This window comes from Stegostoma tigrinum, chromosome 12, assembly GCF_030684315.1.
Source record: "Stegostoma tigrinum isolate sSteTig4 chromosome 12, sSteTig4.hap1, whole genome shotgun sequence".
Lineage (NCBI taxonomy): Eukaryota > Metazoa > Chordata > Chondrichthyes > Orectolobiformes > Stegostomatidae > Stegostoma > Stegostoma tigrinum.
The window spans coordinates 80,684,226-80,704,401 of NC_081365.1; the positions used below are offsets into that span (position 1 = coordinate 80,684,226).

General features: G+C 44.9%; 1 protein-coding gene across 3 annotated transcripts in view; it reads right to left on the bottom strand.

Annotated features, from left to right (window-relative positions):
- Positions 1-1,351: 1,351 nt before the first annotated feature.
- The window catches only part of epsti1 (epithelial stromal interaction 1), a 106,939-nt gene continuing 88,114 nt past the window's right edge, over positions 1,352-20,176 (bottom strand). For 2 of the 3 annotated variants that reach the window (XM_059650048.1, XM_059650049.1), the window contains exons 6-10: positions 17,086-17,179; positions 7,538-7,621; positions 6,301-6,374; positions 5,970-6,184; positions 1,352-2,028 (exon numbers count right to left, since the gene is read on the bottom strand). In XM_059650048.1, the coding sequence (XP_059506031.1) occupies positions 1,889-2,028; positions 5,970-6,184; positions 6,301-6,374; positions 7,538-7,621; positions 17,086-17,179 (607 nt within the window). In that variant the 3' untranslated portion in view covers positions 1,352-1,888. The remainder of the gene's footprint in view (positions 2,029-5,969; positions 6,185-6,300; positions 6,375-7,537; positions 7,622-17,085; positions 17,180-20,176) is intronic. The other variant, XM_059650050.1, reaches the window with a different exon arrangement.

Consider the following 20,176-nt stretch of genomic DNA (forward strand, 5'->3'; position numbering starts at 1 on the left):
ATTCTTTACACTGCCATGAGCGTTTTTGTTCTGTTTCCACCATGACCGTGACATTGTTGGCTTGCCTGGAATTCAGTACTTGGAATGAGAGAGAAAGTCTGTCATTACCTGCCGCACAGGAATGTCTAATGGTTGTTTTCAAGCTGTGATCATCAAAATACAGTGGTTCACACTAGCAAATACTAACACACAGAGACTAGGGCTGCAGTGAATTTTTAAATATTTTCTTGTATTCCTGAGTGTGCAAGACATAAATATAATATGTATAATCTGGGATATGACCTTCAGGAGATCGTTTTCCTGCTGAGTTTTGGTCTTGCTTCTCTCCTTTTTAAGTCTGTCTGAAGCTTTCCTGACTCTCTTCAGCTATGATAGTCTATGATTCTCACACAAGGACTTTTGGGAGTCACTGAATCCTATTTACAGGGTTTACCTTAACATTGTTGACTTTTTAAGCAAAAACAGATCATGCTAAAATGATCATTATGTTTGTAAGTAATTCAGGATTATGATCTGTTGTTGTGACAAGTTAATCCTTTTTGAACTAATGAAGACATTAAATGACAAAAGTAGAGCATAATTTTAACTGCAATCATTTCTGGCTTCAGTGAGTAACAATCCTAATCTGTTCCAATGCAACCAGGGAGAAAGGGAAAATCTGAACCTATGAGCTGAATAGTTGAATTAATAGTGCAAAACAAACTCTACAGTTATCAGAACTTGAGATATGTGTAGCCCAAATTTTGCACTTGAAACATTGTTCAAGGAGTGCCTGTCCTGTCCTGATTGGGTTGACTGGTAAAACTGTTTGTTATCAAAGTTATGTGACAGATTCACACAACCCAGCCCACTGAAAGCAATATCGAAATACACCTTAGCTGGGCATAGATACTAAACAATTTAGAGGAAGTCAAAGAGAAACCTACTGAGGGTGAAATGTTGAGATAACAAGGTGTAGTGCTGCATGAACATAGCAGGCCAAGCTACATAAGAGGAGCAGGAAGTTCTGATGGAAGGGTTGAGGCCCAAAATGTTAGCCTTCCTGCGCCTCTGATGCTGCTTGGCCTGCTGTGTTCATCCAGCTCTACATCTTGTTATCTCAGATTCTCCAGCATCTGCAGTTCCTACTATCACTGAGGGTGAAATGTTACTTTTTCAAGCCACACTGATTAAATCAGTAAAAACCAAAAGAACTGTGGATGCTGTAAATCAGGAACAAAAACAAAGTTGCTGGAAAAGCTCAGCAAGTCTGGCGGCATCCGTGAAGGAAAAAACAGAGTTAATGTTTCGGGTCCGGTGACCCTTCCTCAGAACTGAAGAAGGGTTACCAGACCTGAAATGTTAACTCTGTTTTCTCCTCCACGGATGCTGCCAGACCGGAACTTTTCCAGCAACTTTGATTAAATCAGTATTTCAGCAACACTTGTGAGTAAGATGCCTCACAGCCTCGAACTCTCTCTGTAAGAAACCCTTCACAGTTGATCAAACTCCTCAGTAACAGAGACAATGGCTACGGCTTTATGTTCAGTTCAAAGGATTAAGGAGCCATTGTTGTTTTAGCCTTTGCCTAGCCCCAAGGGGATGGGCAACATTTAGGGCTGTGATTTGGTTTCCCAGCAATGACTAATATTTTACCCCTGCAGGTCTGTTTTATAGATTGAAGATACGGGATAAAAGGTGGAAAATGGAACAGAAGTAGCCATTAGCTAAATGAAGGTCAGAACAACTTCCAAGGGGCTATCCTATGACACACATAACGGGCAGTCATCATTTCCAGTCAATAATGACACTGAAGTATGAGTGAAGATGAATTTAGCAGAAGATCAGGTTGGAGACTGCACAGATGCTGGACCACTTGTTCATTTTTCATTTTCACCACCTTTTCATTTCAGTTGGTTCCTTGTAGAAGCTGGATCACTTTCTCAACGTCGCTGTCACACTGTAGCAGGAGATCTCCAAGAACTGATGCTTCATAATCAGGGAAAAAGCTCTGGAGTTTCATCAAATTCCAGTCATAATCAATATCTGCTTAACAAAACATGGTGGGAAATAGGGACAGTGACTCAGTAAAATTCATTGTGTGAAAGTTACTGCAGCAGAGCCTAGCCCTGTCCTAGATCTCTCAACAATTGCAAGCACCAGACAAACTGGCTCATGTTACTTCCCGACCCTTTTAAAACCATTGTCATCATTCCCCTGCACAGAAAAGTAACCCGTGACCCCTCACTACATTTCCAATGTCTACTTTGAAATTCCTGAATGCATTTTCACTTCTCAACACTGTCGGAATTCAGTGGTCTATCCCTTCAATCAGGTTTCTGCCCCAAACATTTTAACAAAAGAACTTTTTCAGTGATTCCAGGTAAGTCAGAGTTTCACCTGCATCTCTTCCAACCTAGTCTAGTGCATCCAGTGCAGATGATGTGGTCTTCTCTATATCGGCGAGACTAAAGGCAGACTCGGTGCCTGTTTTGCCGAGCATCTTTGCCTGGCTTGTAAAGGCCAACCTAACCTCCCAGTCACCGCCCATTTCAACTACCGCCCCACCCCCGCAACCCCCACAAGCACGTCCATCCTCAGCCTCCTCTGGTGTCAGAGGCCCAGGTCGCAAATTTGAGGAACAACACCTTATCTTCCGTCTGGGCACCCTAGAGCCTGGAGCACTTGACATTGAATTCACTAATTTCAAATGACCTTCCCACCCAACCCCTGGTTCCCTTTCCAGCTCCACCTTCTCCCTTCCATTCCACCTACTGATCCTCCTATTGGCTACCAACCGGATTCATCCCTACCATTGACCAACCAGGTTGTATTTACCACTGGTGTCCACCTGTCACCACCATTCCGCTCCCCTCCTCTTTTTATCTCCAGCTCCCCCTACCCCCACATCTAGTCCTGATGTAGGGTAATACCCTTCCTCCAGATGCTACCTGACTTGATGTGTTCTTCCAGCCTCAGTGTCATGGATGACATCCTGTGACTGTGCGACAGTGGGTGTGGTGAATTCTTCCTTCTGGTTTGGAAAGTATGTTACCACAGAATCACAGCATTGTTACGGCAAAGAAAGAAGTCATTTGGCTCATCATGCCTCACTGGTTTGGTCACCTCATGCCAATTTTCTGCCTTTTTCTATATCCAGTGCCTTTCTGAATGCCTTAATGGAACCTGCGTCCACCACATTTCCAGGTAGTAAATTCCATACCCAAGCTACTTGCTGTGTTTTTCTCCCACTTCACCCTTGCTGTTTCTGCACATCATTTTCAAGATGTTCTTTTTTTAAAAAAATTAATGGGAACAGCTTCTCCTGATCTATTCAATCCAGCCTGCTCTATAAAATCTCCTCTCAGCCTTCTCTCCAAGAGAACAATCCTTCAAAATAGCACAATCAAATCAGCTATGACCTTAGTGAATGGTGGTTCAGGTTTGAGGGACAGAATAGTCTATGCTGCTCCTAAATCACATGTTCACCTGAGTGGAACATGTCTGACCTGGTTTCGCCCTCATCGAGTCATAACAGAGGGCCAGAATGACTCTCGTTCCCTTTCTCTCTGCACTGTTCCTCTCGAGTCTCCCAAGAGTGAAGTACACACTTGCCCTAGGCAATGTTAGCTATGTTGCCTGTCTCTGTGAGACAATGGCAGAAATCACACAACATCGAAGGATATCTCAATCACTGTCTTTCACTACGCTGGGTTCTGTAATGAACTCCAAACGTTATAACCTGGGAGAAATGGTTAGATTCCCTACAGTGTAGGGACAGGCCCTTTGGCCCAACAAGTCCACACTGCCCCTTGAAGCATCCCACCCTGACCCATCCCCCTGAACACTACAGACAATTTAGCATGGCCAACCCACCAAGCTTGCACATCTTTCGACTGTGGGAGGAAACCGGAGCACCCGGAGGAAACCCACGCAAACACGGGGAGAATGTGCAAACTCCGCACAGGCAGTCGCCTGAGCCTGGAATCGAACCCAGATCCCTGGTGCTGTGAGGCTGCAGTGCTAACCACTGTGCCACCATGCCGCCCTGGATGATGCTTAGCCAGGCTGACACTCTTCTTGAACTTAAAAAGTAGTCTATCATTCTTAGTATCCCTTTGCAGAGAGAAATCAGGTCTTGTGTAACATCGTGTTTAAGTTTCAGTATATCGCCTAAATCAGAAAAGGTGCTTCTGCAAGGCTTGAATATTTTGGTCAATTCAGTTTATTGCTTTCACCACATCTCCTGATCTTGCAGTGTTATTCTCCGAAGTTCTGCTGAAAAAAATCACAGGGTCTCCCAGACTGCTTTATACACAATCTACGACAAATTTATGCCTTATCTGGAATTATTCATGCAAGTGACCAATCCTGACTGTTTTGTCCTTATTTGGCAGAGATGGCAGTTACTGATTTCCTGCAATCTTAGCTCTTAACTGACCTTAATAAATCACAGAATCATAGAATCCATACAGCTTGGAAAGAAGCCATTTGGCTCAACAAGTCCACACCACCCTTCTGAAGGGCATCCCACCCAGCCCCATTCACCTAATCCTGATTTCCTATGTCTAACCCACCCAATCTAAACATCCTGAGGCACTATACGCAATTTAGCATGGCCAATCTACCTACTTTGCACATCTTTGGACTCCGCGTAATCCCATTCACGCAACAGCCCACTGTAGAGACTGCTGTCTTCAGCCTTATCCAACAGCTGTCAACATGGGGCTATGCTCAACCTCCCTCTATCAACACATGGACTCTTTAATTCACTTTCAGATCAATAACCATTTCTCCCAGTCACACAACAGCAAGATGAAAGCTAGCACCCTTGGCCACTTGTCTCAGTAGTCATTTCATCTCCATGCCTGTCTGACAGACAGTTTTGGTGCCCTGTCGGACTCAAGCTGAACTTTTGATCTATTTCATAGAATCCCTACAGTATGGAAGCAGGCCATTCAGCCCATCAAGTCTACAATGACCCTCCAAAAAACATCCCACCCAGACCCACACTCCCCACCTATCCCCATATTTCTCATGGTCAATTCACCTAACATGCACATGTTTGAACAATGGGAGGAAACCTGAGCACCTGGAGGAAACCTACCAGACCCAGGGAGAATGTGCAAACTCCACATAGACAGTCGCCCAAGGGTGGGATCACACCCAGGTCCCTGGCGCTGTGAGGCAGCAGTGCTAACCATGGAACCACTGCACTACTTTTAAAACCTATTAAATTGATGATGAATTCCAACTACTTGGGTTCAACTGTGGTAGCTCTAGGAAACTCTTTTCCACGCCAACTCCACCCACTTGTGTCATGCTTAATGTGCAGCACTCTCCCTTGAGGGGTAGCTCCTGTCTGTCAAACATCTAAAGCAAAGTGGACTGCTGATGGCCATCTGTGAACATTGGCTAAGTTCCAATTACTACATTTCCACTTCACAATGAAGGGGTGTTTGCTGCAGAAATGGTGATTTAACTTTTTAAAATTTGTTCGCAGGATGAGGGTGCCGCTTGTTAGACCAGCACATATTGTTTGCAGTTCTGAGGAAGGGTCACTTGACCTGGAACGTTAACTCTGTTTTTTTTTACTTCACAGATGCTGTCAGACCTGCTCAGCTTTTCCAGAAACTTTTGTTTTTGTTCCTGATTTACAGCATCTGCAGTTCGGTTGGTTTTTATTTATTGTTTGTCCCCAGTTGTCCAGAGGGTAGTTAAGAGTCAACCATTTTGTTGTGAGTCTGGAGTCACGTGTAGGCTCAGACCACATGAGGACACCATCTTCCTTCCTCAAAAAAAAATTAGTGAACCAGCTGGGTTTTTATGACTGTGGTCACCACTATGTAGCCCTTATTATTCCAAATTTTTATTGAGTTGAAATTTCACAAACTGCTAGGATGTGATTTCAACTCATATCCCCAGAAGATTAACCTGGATTTCTGGGTGATGAACATTGGTGGTTTACACTATTTAAAATGATTCATTACCTTCACGGGAGTCTCTGCAGGCTGTGTCTTCCATTGTAGTGTTGGAGCTGTCTTGGTACATTTCTGTCAGAACTTCAGGTGACCTCACTGCAGGGACACATTGGTTGGCATGGGGCTCAAAGCTCTCCTCATCAGACACAGGAGGGGACGAGCCAGACAAATTCTCCAAAGATTTTCGGCTCCTTTCCAGATTGTCCAAAAAAATTTGGTTTTTCCTTCAGTTAAGAGAGAAAGAGCTAATTTTGTAAAGATTCAGTCCATGGCAGTGTCCCCGGGGCATAGCTCACTCACAATGAAATACCTATTGATACAAAGATTGTGGAATACTCACCTCCTGTGTTCTTCCTGGAGACACCGCTGTCTTTCAGATTCCAGTCGAGATACCTTTTCTGCTGCAAGTTCACTCTTATCAAGAAAATTATAGAATAATTATATTCACTTTCTTAACTTTAAATCTGCCCAAGTCCACGCTTGCATTTCACAAGCCACTCATTCTATACACTCAATCTATTCACAAGCCACTCATTCTATTCACTTTGCCGGCTTCTTGTAGCTAGTTCCAACTGAAAACACTGACATCACCACAGCCTTCACTGCTCGCTGGGTGCCTCATAGCTGGAAGAGTTGAAGCCGGGATTAAGTGTTACACTTGGGTTCTCCTGGATGCACCTGGAAACACTGTTTCAGGCAGTGGGAGGGAGCGACTGTCACGTTCTCCCTGACCAAAGAGACAGCAAGCTTTTTGAACACAGATTACCACAGCAGCTGAAATCTCCAGGAGCTCCTATTCAAATAGTTGCAGCTGCAGTGTAGGAAGAAGTGTAGTGATCTTAGCCACCACTTTCACTTAGTGTTCTGCAGAATATATAGTGGGCAGCAGGGTCTCCAGGTAATATATTTTATTCAGTGTGTTTAACAACTTCCTGGATGCAAGTGATCACCACCCCAATTTCTGAATATTAAGATAACTAATTTGCCACTTTGTCTGCAGAGAGGACACACCACAGGAATGTGTAGCATTGTCTGTGTCTCTCCACAAGTGAATAAGGATCTTGTGCTAAGACCGCTGGATTACTGGAAGGAGTCTAGTTCAATCAGCTGCCTCGCCTTTCGGATGACCCTAAAATGTTATTGTGTCCAATCTGGAGAACAGGCCAGCTCCGTGATGGAGCTATCTAACAACATGGAGCCGCTTTGACCAGTTGACAGCAATCCTACAATGCATGGGGCCCCCCTAGTTTGTCCTTACCCTCGATACATCATGGCAGATTGATCAGAGTCAACTGAGCCCCAATAGTTTGGTCAGTTGATATTCACTTGTGGAGAGACGCAGACAATGCTGCACATTCCTGCGGTGTGTCCTTTCCACAGACTAAGCAGCAAATTAAATATCTTAAAGTTCAGAAATTGGGGTGGCAATTGCTTATCTCCAGGGAGTTGAAGAATTGCACACACAGAACATTTGAAGCATTTATTCCCTACTATTTATTCCCTATTATTCCTGAGAAAAAATACACTGTCGCTGCACCGAAAGGTGTTGGACAATTTGACTCAGTGGTCAGCCTTACCTTTCTCCTCTGTTCTTCTTTGTGTTCCGGCAGTCTCTGCAGCTCGGCCTCCCTCTGAGTCTCGCGGTAGCTAAAGTTCTTGATCTAAGATACAAACACAAATCTACTGTTTGAGCTCAGATAGTTTGTTGGCCACATCTCCACTTGTCTCGCAGAGAAAAAAAGGCAAAGGAAGTGTCAGTCACTTCATTAACTCAGTCCCCGAAACCAATCCAGAATGAACGCCATAAAGTTGGATTGCAGTGTTTCAGTTCCCTGATGACAGCAGAGATGTAGGGACATTCTCAGACTCAGCCTGTGAGCCGTAATATTTCCTCACAATACCTTTCAAAATCTGGTCTCAGACACAAATCCCTGCTCACACTGTGCCTTGGTCAGGAAACTGACTAACCCCTATCAGTCACACTTATCACATTCTTTAATAACTAGCGTTTGGCCAACTCTCTCAGCAGCATTCAGACTTCACAGAATTTGAATGCAGGGCTATGGCAGCAACATCACAGGTATAGGATGAATGCAATCATTTGATACAGTGGGCTGAATGGCCACTGTCTGTGCACCAAGCTTGGTAAGGGACCACTCTTCCCTTTTGGACTACGAGTTGGAATTGAAGTCGGACACTGCTACGGTAGCTGAAATACTAGGAGAATACTGCAACTTGAGTAATGGTGCACATTGTTAACTGTACGAGACTTTTCCTTTTGGAGCAGATACATTATTCAGACATTATTCAGAGGGAGGTCAGAATTTTTGAGTTCAGGAAAAAAAGAAACATATCTGATAACAGTGGTTGAGCTGAGTGCACAAAAAAGACTTCGATTCATCCAATCAGCTATTGAATCAAGAAAGATCATCACTCTACAGATTTTGCTTTGCCTGCCCATATTTTCCCATCCCTCAATGTGTCAATCGGTCTGTCCTGAGTAGCAGTTCACCAAGCAAACTGATCATCTTGTTGGTTTAACTAGTGACAGCTTGTGGAATATTGAGATTTAGTTATTAGTGGTCTGTTACCCAGTGGTTTGGGACTAAATTTGGGGGCTCACAGTCCAGGACCTTTGAACAAGGATGTTGCAAACAGAGTTAGGGTAACTGGTAGAGGTTAAAAGGAGAGGGACCTGGCTTCCCATAGCAAAATAAGATGGCACTAGGAATAGCTAAAACCATTCTGTTGTTGGAAGAGGTATATCTGATAGATTTATAGGAATTAATAAAAGCCAGACTAATAGATTTGACAAATAAACTGGTGGTGGAATTCCATGCCGACGGTAAGTCTACATTTGAAAAGTGGGAGCATTTTCAAATGTAGACTTACCTTCGGCATGGAATTCCACCACCAGTGTATTTGTTAAATCTATTAGTCTGGCTTTTATTAATTCCTATAAATCTATCAGATATACCTCTTCCAACAACAGAATGGTTTTAGCTATTCCCAGTACCATCTTATTTTGCTATGGAAAGCCAGGTCCCTCTCCTTTTAATACCTCCTCCTTGAAAAGTGGAGGCATTTTCAAAGTAGTATAGTGAGAATTCAGAGCTAGCATGTTCCTCTAAGACTGAAGAGCAAGGACAGCAAGTCTATTAAACCCTGGATGTCAAGGGATATCAAAAGTTTGATAAAGAAAAAGAAGAAAGCATATGTTAGGTACAGAGCATTAAAAATAGGAGATGACCTTCAGAACTATAGAGAATTGAGAGGTTGCTTAAAAAAGAAATTAGGACAGTGAAGAAAGGCTATGACAGGATCAAGGAAAATCCCAAGGCTTTTATTAAAAGCAATTGGATTACCAGGAAAGAGTGGGCCTATTAGAGACCAACATGTGGGTGGAACCAGAGGACGTGGGACTTAAATTAATATTTCTCATCTGTATTCACAGAGAACAACATTGTAGCCAGAGATTTCAGTTGGAAGGGTGAGGTTCCAAAACATGTTAAGCTGAATAAGGAGGAGGTATTAAATGTTTTAGCAGGAAAAACGGTGCATAAATCCCCAGGAGCTGATGAGGTGAATCGCAGACTGCTGTAGGAGACAAGAGAGGAGTATTTATGGGGCTCTGGTCGAGATATTTAATATTTTGCTGGCCACAGGTGAAGAGCCAGATGACTGGAAGATAACTAATGTGGTTCCTTTGTTCAAGATGGGTAGCAGGAATAGCCCAGGGTAATTGCAGACCAGTTAGTCTGTCATGAGCAGTAGGGATATAATTAGAAAAGAAATTTGTGGGTCAGGATTAATCAACGCTTGGAAATGCAGGGGTTGATCAGGGATAGTCAGCATGGATTTGTTAGAAGGAGATCCTGCCTGATGAATTTAGAACATAGAACATAGAACATAGAGCATAGAACAGTACTGCACAGAACAGGCCCTTCAGCCCACAATGTTGTGCCGACCATTGATCCTCATGTATGCACCCTCAAATTTCTGTGACCATATACATGTCCAGCAGTCTCTTAAATGACCCCAATGACCTTGCTTCCATAACTGCTGCTGGCAACGCATTCCATGCTCTCACAACTCTCTGCGTAAAGAACCTGCCTCTGACATCCCCTCTATACTTTCCACCAACCAGCTTAAAACTATGACCCCTCGTGCTAGCCATTTCTGCCCTGGGAAATAGTCTCTGGCTATCAACTCTATCTATGCCTCTCATTATCTTGTATACCTTAATTAGGTCCCCTCACCTCCTCCTTTTCTCCAATGAAAAGAGACCGAGCTCAGTCAACCTCTCTTCATAAGATAAGCCCTCCAGTCCAGGCAGCATCCTGGTAAACCTCCTCTGAACCCTCTCCAAAGCATCCACATCTTTCCTATAATAGGGCGCCCAGAACTGGACGCAGTATTCCAAGTGCGGTCTAACCAAAGTTTTATAGAGCTGCAACAAGATCTTACGACTCTTAAACTCAATCCCCCTGTTAATGAAAGCCAAAACACCATATGCTTTCTTAACTACCCTGTCCACTTGGGTGGCCATTTTAAGGGATCTATGTATCTGCACACCAAGATCCCTCTGTTCCTCCACGCTGCCAAGAATCCTATCCTTAATCCTGTACTCAGCTTTCAAATTCGACCTTCCAAAATGCATCACCTCGCATTTATCCAGGTTGAACTCCATCTGCCACCTCTCAGCCCATCTCTGCATCCTGTCAATGTCCCGCTGCAGCCTACAACAGCCCTCTACACTGTCAACGACACCTCCGACCTTTGTGTCGTCTGCAAACTTGCTGACCCATCCTTCAATCCCCTCGTCCAAGTCATTAATAAAAATTACAAACAGTAGAGGCCCAAGGACAGAGCCCTGTGGAACTCCACTCACCACTGACTTCCAGGCAGAATATTTTCCTTCTACTACCACTCGCTGTCTTCTGTTGGCCAGCCAATTCTGTATCCAAGCAGCTAAGTTCCCCTGAATCCCATTCCTCCTGACCTTCTGAATGAGCCTACCATGGGGAACCTTATCAAATGCCTTACTGAAGTCCATATACACCACATCCACAGCTCGACCCTCATCAACTTTTCTAGTTACATCCTCAAAAAACTCGATAAGGTTTGTAAGGCATGACCTACCCCTCACAAAGCCGTGTTGACTGTATTTGATCAAGCCATGCTCTTCCAGATGGTCATAAATCTTATCCCTCAGAATCCTTTCTAACACCTTGCAGACGACAGACGTGAGACTTACTGGTCTATAATTGCCGGGGATTTCCCTATTTCCTTTCTTGAAGAGAGGAATTACATTTGCCTCTCTCCAGTCCTCAGGTACGACTCCAGTGGAGAGCGAGGATGCAAAGATCTTCGCAAGTGGCGAAGCAATTGCATTTCTCACTTCCCAAAGCAGCCGAGGACAAATCTGGTCCGGGCCTGGCGACTTGTCAATCTTAATGTTTGACAAAATTTTCAGCACATCAGCTTCCTCTATCTCTATCCATTCCAGCATGCACACCTGCTCTTCAAAGGTTTCATTCACTACAAAGTTCGTTTCTTTCATAAAGACAGAAGCAAAAAACTCATTTAGGGCTTCCCCTACCTCCTCAGGCTCCACACACAAGTTCCCTATGCTATCCCTGATCGGTCCTACTCTTTCTTTGATCATTCTCTTATTCCTCACGTAAGTGTAAAATGCCTTTGTGTTTTCCCGGATTCCTTCTGCCAAGCCTTTCTCGTGCCCCCTCCTGGCTCTCCTCAGACCATTTTTGAGCTCCTTCCTTGCCTGCATGTAATCCTCTCTAGCTGAACTTGACCCTAGCTTCCTCCACCTTATGTAAGCTACCTTCTTCCTTTTCACAAGAAGCTCCACCGCTCTCGTCATCCAAGGTTCCTTAATCTTACCCCTTCTTGCCTGTCTCAGAGGGACATATTTACTCATCACTCCCAACAACTGTTCCTTAAACCGTCTCCACATGTCTATAGTTCCCTTACCATGGAACAACTGCTCCCAGTCCATGCTTCCTAACTCATGTCTAATCGCATCATAGTTTCCCCTTCCCCAATTAAATTTAGTTGAGTTTTTTTTGAAAAGATAACAAAGTATATTGATGAAGGTAGTGCTGTTAATATGATCCACATGGACTTTACAATGTAGTCCAGGTGAAAGGCTGGTCCAGAAGGTAACAGCCCATGGGATTTGAGGCAAGTTGGCAAATTGTATCCAACATTGGCTTGCAAATAGGAGGCAAAGAGTGATGGTGGAGGATTATTTTTGTGATTGAAAGTCTGTGATCAGCAGTGTACCACAGCGATCACTGCTGGTCCCCTTGCTATTTGTTATGTACATTTACAATTTGGATGTGAATGCTTAAGGTATAATTAGCAAGTTCGCAGATGACACAAACGTTGGTGGCGTTGTTGATTGTGAGGAGATGGTCTCAGGCTACAGTCTGATATAGAATAGAATCATGGAATCTCTACGGTGCAGAAAGAGGTCATTTGGCCCATTGACCCTCCGTAGAGCATCCCACCCAGACCCTCATGCTATCGCTATAAACCCTCATTTAGCATGGCTAGACCATCCAGCCTGCACATCAACTGGACACGTCGGGGCAATTTAGCATAGCCACTCCATCGAGCCTGCACAACTTTGGGCTGCGGGAAGGAACTGGAATATCTAGAAGAAACCCTAACAGACACGGGGAGAAAGTGCAAATTTCATACAGACAGACAGTTACCCAAGGCTCGAATCGAACGTGCATCCCTAGCACTGCAGGGCAGCAGTATTCATCACTGAATCACCACACTCCTGGTGAACAGCTGGTAAACAGGGCAGAGCAATGGCAGATAGAACTTAATTTTGATAAGTGCAAGGTGTTGCTTTGATCTGAGGAGAAATTTTTCACCCAGAGGATGGTAGAAATATGGAACCTGCTGCCTGAGAGGGTGGCCACAGGTATCCTCTCAACATTCAAGAAACATCTGGATGAGCATTTAACATGCCAGGGTATAGTAGGCTATGGAATAGGTGCTAAAGGGTCTGTTTCTATGCTGTATGAATGTCTATTACTTTTAACACAGGTGGGACTTGGTACCTCAAGTATAGAGTCATAGAGATATACAGAAACAGACCCTTCAGTCCAACTTGTCCACGCCAACCAGATATCCTAAATCCATCTAGTCCCATTTGCCAGAATTTAGCCCATTTCCCTCTAAACCCTTCCGATTCATATACCCATCCAAATGTCATTTAAATGTTGTAATTGCACCAGCCTCCACCACTTCCTCTGGCAGCACATTCTATACACACATCACCTTCTGTGCGAAAGATTTGTCCCTTAGGTCCCCGTTAAATCTTTCCCCTCTCACCTTAAGCCTCTGACCTTTCATTTTGGACTCCCCTACCCTGGGGAAAAGACCTTGATTTTTCACCTTATCCATGTCCTACATGATTTAATAAACTTCTGTAAAATCACCCCGCAGCCCTGACGCTCCAAGGAAAATATTCAGCCTCTCCCTATAGGTCAGGCCCTCCAACATTGGCAACAGCACTGTAAATATTTAACTGAACTCTTTCAAGTTTGACAACATCTTTCCTATAGCACGGAGACCATAAATGAATGCAATATTGCACAAGTGCCTTAATCAATGTCTGTACAGCCCAACATGACCTCCCAACTCCTGTACTCAATGTACTGGCCAACAACGGCAAGCACACAGAACACCACCTTCACTACCCCATCTACATGTGACTCCACTTTCAGGGAACTATGAACCTGCACTCCAGTCTCGTTGTTCGGCAACACACCCCAGGACCTTATATACATGCATACAAGTCCTGCCCTGATTCGCTCTACCAAAATGTAACACCTGATATTTACCTGAATTAAACTCCATATGTCACTCCTTGGACCATCTTATTAAAGTCCTATTGTACTGACATAACGTTCACTGTCCACGACATCCCCAATTTTCGTGCCATCTGCAAACTTACTAACCATATGTCCTCAGCTCACATCCAAATCATTTATATAAATAAGCAACGAATTACATAAATGAGCAAGAATGCAACTGCAGTTAAAGCAGCCTTCACTTAAAAAAATTAAAGCAGCTTGAAATTAAGAGCAAACTGGAATTTAAATGACTTGATCTTGAAGAAAGAGATAAAGGAAAAGAACAACAAGCTTTTTGGAGAGAGGATAGAGCACACTAAAGAAAATTTAAAAGTCTAGCCCAGTTCTGGGCGCCCTATTATAGGAAAGATGTGGATGCTTTGGAGAGGGTTCAGAGGAGGTTTACCAGGATGCTGCCTGGACTGGAGGGCTTATCTTATGAAGAGAGGTTGACTGAGCTCGGTCTCTTTTCATTGGAGAAAAGGAGGAGGAGAGGGGACCTAATTGAGGTATACAAGATAATGAGAGGCATAGATAGAGTTGATAGCCAGAGACTATTTCCCAGGGCAGAAATGGCTAGCACGAGGGGTCATAGTTTTAAGCTGGTTGGTGGAAAGTATCGAGGGGATGTCAGAGGCAGGTTCTTTACGCAGAGAGTTGTGAGAGCATGGAATGCGTTGCCAGCAGCAGTTGTGGAAGCAAGGTCATTGGGGTCATTTAAGAGACTGCTGGACATGTATATGGTCACAGAAATTTGAGGGTGCATACATGAGGATCAATGGTCGGCACAACATTGTGGGCTGAAGGGCCTGTTCTGTGCTGTACTGTTCTATGTTCTATGTTCTATAACTAAAGATCCAGCAGAGAGGGAAGGGCAATGAAAAAGAAAAAAGAGACAGAGAGAGGGTGAACACTGGCTTTAAATGATGCAAATAAAAAGGGACTTCAAATGAAAACAGAATGCATGGGAATTACTTGGCTAGGAAAGGGAATGTAGCCCTGCAATCAGATTTTAGGGAGCAACGTTGAAAGTTATCAAGAAGGACCTCAAAAATAGTAATCAATGGATTGCTCACAGTGCAATTGAATGCAGAAATAAAAAGGATAAGCAGAATGTGTGGTCGGAATGAATGGTGCAGGGAGGGATGGTTTCAGATTCCTGGACAGTGGTACTGGCTCTGGGAAAAGGAAGCCAGATAGGTTGCAGCTAAACAGAGCTGGGACTGAGTTTCTTGCAGGCAATTTTGCTAGTGCTGTTGGGAGGGCTTTAAACTAATTAACTAACAAAGAGAGCATAGCAGAAGAAAAGCAGTGTTCATAAAATGTTTGGGAAATTAGCACTAGCAGAGAGAATAAAAATTAAATTGGTGAAGTCAGAGTAAAGAAGAAAGAAGTGAAATTTAAATCAGGGTTACTGTCTACGTAAAGGAATGAATGCAGTGTAAGATTGGAGCGTTCCAGACACAAATTACCCTGTGAAAATATGATGTTGCGGTGATAATAGAGACCTGGTTCAGGGAAGGGCAGTACGAGATATAAATCCTTCTGGGTATAAGGTGTTGAGGAAAGAAAGAAAAGGATGGGGGAAGGTTCAATGTTGGTTAAGGAGTGCACCAAAGAGCTGGAGATAAACAAGATGTCTCAGAGGCTTCAAGGACACAATCAATTTTGTGAAAGCAAAGGAATGTAAACCATGCAATTATATTGCTTGGTGCAGTCTATAGAACCCAAAGATGTAGAAGAACAAATAGGTGGGAAAGCTACAGTGTTGCTAACAGAATGGAGTAATCATTATGGGGGACTTCAATAAATTGAGACTGAGATACTAGTAGTGCAAGGGGCAGCAAGAGGCAAGTCATCCTAGATTGTGTGCGCGCGAGAGTTTCTTACAGTTATGGGTCCAGTCCACCAAGAAATGATGGATTGTTATAACTGGTCTTTGGAAATGAGGTGAGATAAGTGGACCAAACATCGATGGGAGACAGTCTCAATGAGCCGAGATAATGGGAACTGCAGATGCTGGAGAATCCAAGATAATAAAGTGTGAAGCTGGATGAACACAGCAGGCCAAGCAGCATCTCAGGAGCACAAAAGCTGACGTTTCGGGCCTAGACCCTTCATCAGAGAGGGGGATGGGGTGAGGGTTCTGGAATAAATAGGGAGAGAGGGGGAAGGCGGACCTAAGATGGAGAGAAAAGAAGACAGGCGGAGAGGAGAGTATAGGTGGGGAGGTAGGGAGGGGATAGGTCAGTCCAGGGAAGACGGACATGTCAAGGAGGTGGGATGAGGTTAGTAGGTAGGAAATGGAGGTGCGGCTTGGGGGTGGGAGGAAGGGATGGGTGAGAGGAAGAACAGGTTAGGGAGGCAGAGACAGGTTGGACTGGTTTTGTCTCTGCCTCCCTAACCTGTTCTTCCTCTCACCCATCCCTTCCTCCCACCCCCAAGCTGCACCTCCATCTCCTACCTACTAACCTCATCCCACGTCCTTGGCCTGTCCGTCTTCCCTGGACTGACCTATCCCTTCCCTACCTCCCCACCTATACTCTCCTCTCCACCTATCTTCTTTTCTCTCCATCTTCAGTCCGCCTCCCCCTCTCTCCCTATTTATTCCAGAACCCTCACCCCATCCCCCTCTCTGATGAAGGGTCTAGGCCCGAAATGTCAGCTTTTGTGCTCCTGAGATGCTGCTTGGCCTGCTGTGTTCATCCAGCTTCACACTTTATAGTCTCAATGAGCCACCCAGTTGTGATGCTTATGGAAGAGTGGGATCTGTTAATCAGGCTACTCTTTAAGGTTCAGTCATGACAGGTTCTGTGACAACTGATATAGCCATACAGTTGTTAGAGAACAAAATGCTTTACCAAGGGGAGGGAGGAATTAAGAGCAACAGAAGTGGGACGAAGGGGACAAAGAGATAAGGGATCAACCCACCGATGTTTGATCCACTTATCTCACCTCATTTCTAAAGACCAGGTGTAACAATCCATCGTTTCTTGGTGGACTGGACCCATAGCTGTAAGAAACTCTCATTCACAAACAATCTAGGATGACTTGCCTCTTGCTGCCCCTTACACTACCAGTATCCCAGTCTCAATTTATTGAAGTCCCCCATTATGATTACTCCATAATGTTGGCAAAGGGGGACAAAGAGACCAGGGAGGGTGTTGAGAAAGGGGATGAGGCAGATCTCGGATTGTGAAAAAATGCAACTTTTGGCTTGCGGTGCTTACCCAGGCTGTAGTTTGAGCTGTGCAGTTGGGAGGCAGGGGCGATTGCCTGTACGATCTGTTGGTCTCAATCCTCTGAAGAAACTGCTGGTTTGCTCTGCGAATACACAAAGTAATTATATGTATGAGCTACAATCGGGAAATTTTAAAATGGAACGCAGTCAAAAAATCCATGTTGACTTCGAAGCTCAACCTAACTGCATTATTCCCAATATAGGCAAGACTGATCAAAACTAGGTAGGGGAACACTAAATGGGTTAGAAACAGGATTAATGCTTGAAATCAGAGCGGGTCACCGGACCCGAAACATTAACTCTGTTTTCTCCTTCATAGATGCTGCCAGACCTGCTGAGCTTTTCCAGCAACTTTTTGTTGTTGTTGTTGTTGTTAGTGCTTGAAATACTTGTTTCCAAGAGAAAAGCATCAGTTGATGGGATACCACAGACTGGAGTGAAGAGGTTTCTGGCAAAAAAATACTCTGATAGTGTTGCTGGAACATTTTAAAACCTGGACTCTGGTTTTGAGGTCTGTTTTGAATTCAGAATTTCCTGCTAATGCTGCTCATACGGAAATTACTTTAAGGAAAGGGACAGGTATTGTTGTGAATCACGAATCACAGCAATTCCTGGCTGACTCTTCACCCACTTGTCGGCTCATCCTTAGCTTCCCAGAAGTCACGAGAGGAATGGGTTTACATATAGCCTGCTAAAGGAGGTTAGGACTGGTCATAAAAGCATAAATGTATTAACAAGGTTTCCCTCAGGACATCTCCAAGCTCTAACGGGGGAGCCAAAAACATCAGTGTAAAAGATGCATTCATATTAATCTTCAGCCAGAAGTGCCGACTGGAAGATCCCTCTTGGCCTCCTCCAGAAGTTCCCAGCATCACAGACGCCAGACTTCAGCCAATTTAATTCGCTTAACATGATATCAAGAAATGGTTGAAGACACTGAACACTGCAAAGGTTATGGGCCTTGACAACACTCTGGCAACAGCACTGAAGAAGTGATCTGCAGAACTAGCCATGCCCTGAGCTAAACACTCTCACTACAGCTGCGACACCAGCATCCAAATGACAATGTGGAAAATTGCCCAATATTTCCTGTAAACAAAAAGCAGGACAGATCCAATTCAGCCAATTATTGGTTGATAATAAAATGTGAGGCTGGATGAACACAGCAGGCCAAGCAGCATCTCAGGAGCACAAAAGCTGACGTTTCGGGCCTAGACCCTTCATCAGAGAGGGGGATGGGGGGAGGGAACTGGAATAAATAGGGAGAGAGGGGGAGGCGGACCGAAGATAGGTGGAGAGGGTGTAGGTGGGGAGGTAGGGAGGGGATAGGTCAGTCCAGGGAAGATGGACAGGTCAAGGAGGTGGGATGAGGTTAGTAGGTAGCTGGGGGTGCGGCTTGGGGTGGGAGGAAGGGATGGGTGAGAGGAAGAACCGGTTAGGGAGGCAGAGACAGGTTGGACTGGTTTTGGGATGCAGTGGGTGGGGGGGAAGAGCTGGGCTGGTTGTGTGGTGCAGTGGGGGGAGGGGATGCACTGGGCTGGTTTAGGGATGCAGTAGGGGAAGGGGAGATTTTGAAACTGGTGAAGTCCACATTGATACCATATGGCCTGCAGGGTTCCCAGGCGGAATATGAGTTGCTGTTCCTGCAACCTTCGGGTGGCATCATTGTGGCAGTGCAGGAGGCCCATGACGGACATGTCATCAAGAGAATGGGAGGGGGAGTGGAAATGGTTTGCGACTGGGAGGTGCAGTTGTTTGTTGCGAACTGAGCGGAGGTGTTCTGCAAAGCGGTCCCCAAGCCTCCGCTTGGTTTCCCCAATGTAGAGGAAGCCGCACCGGGTACAGTGGATGCAGTATACCACATTGGCAGATGTGCAGGTGAACCTCTGCTTAATGTGGAATGTCATCTTGGGGCCTGGGATGGGGGTGAGGGAGGAGGTGTGGGGACAAGTGTAGCATTTCCTGCGGTTGCAGGGGAAGGTGCCGGGTGTGGTGGGGTTGGAGGGCAGTGTGGAGCGAACAAGGGAGTCACGGAGAGAGTGGTCTCTCCGGAAAGCAGACAGGGGAGGGGATGGAAAAATGTCTTGGGTGGTGGGGTCGGATTGTAAATGGCGGAAGTGTCGGAGGATGTCCAAGTTCTTTAAGGACCGCAACTTTACACCACGGTGATTGAGAACGCCCTTGACCGCGTCTCCCGCATTTCCCGCGACACATCCCTCACACCCCGCCCCCGCCACAACCGCCCCAAGAGGATCCCCCTCGTTCTCACACACCACCCTACCAACCTCCGGATACAACGCATCATCCTCCGACACTTCCGACCCTACCTCCCCACCTACACTCTCTCCACCTATCTTCTTTACTCTCCATCTTCGGTCCGCCTCCCCCTCTCTCCCTATTTATTCCAGTTCCCTCCCCCCATCCCCCTCTCTGATGAAGGGTCTAGGCCCGAAACGTCAGCTTTTGTACTCCTGAGATGCTGCTTGGCCTGCTGTGTTCATCCAGCCTCACATTTTATTATCTTGGAATCTCCAGCATCTGCAGTTCCCATTATCTCAGCCAATTATTGCCCCAGTCTACTTTCGATCATCAGTGATCGAAAGTGATAGAAGGTATCATAAACAGTGCTATCAAGCAGCACCAGTTCAGCAATAACCTGCTCATTAACACACGGTTTGAATTCCACCAGGGCCACTCAGCTTATGACCTCATTACCGCCTTTGGTTCAAATGTGGACAAAAGAGCTGAATTCCAGAGATGACATAAGAGTGACAGGCTTTGACGTCAATGTCACATTTATTGTGTTAGAGGGGTACTTCCAGATTTAGTGCATAGACCCCAGTTATTCACAACATATATCAATGATTTGGATGTGGGAATCAAATGTAATATTTCCAAATCTGCAAATGACACAATGCTCAGTGGCAATGTGTTGTCATTGAGATCTTAAGCATCTTCTGGAGGATTTGGACAGATTCAGTGGATGGGCAAGAGCTTGCAGACAGAATATAATATGGGAAAATCTGATGTTGTCCACTTTAGTAGGTACAAAGTGACCTAAATGTCCTTTTGATCAGACA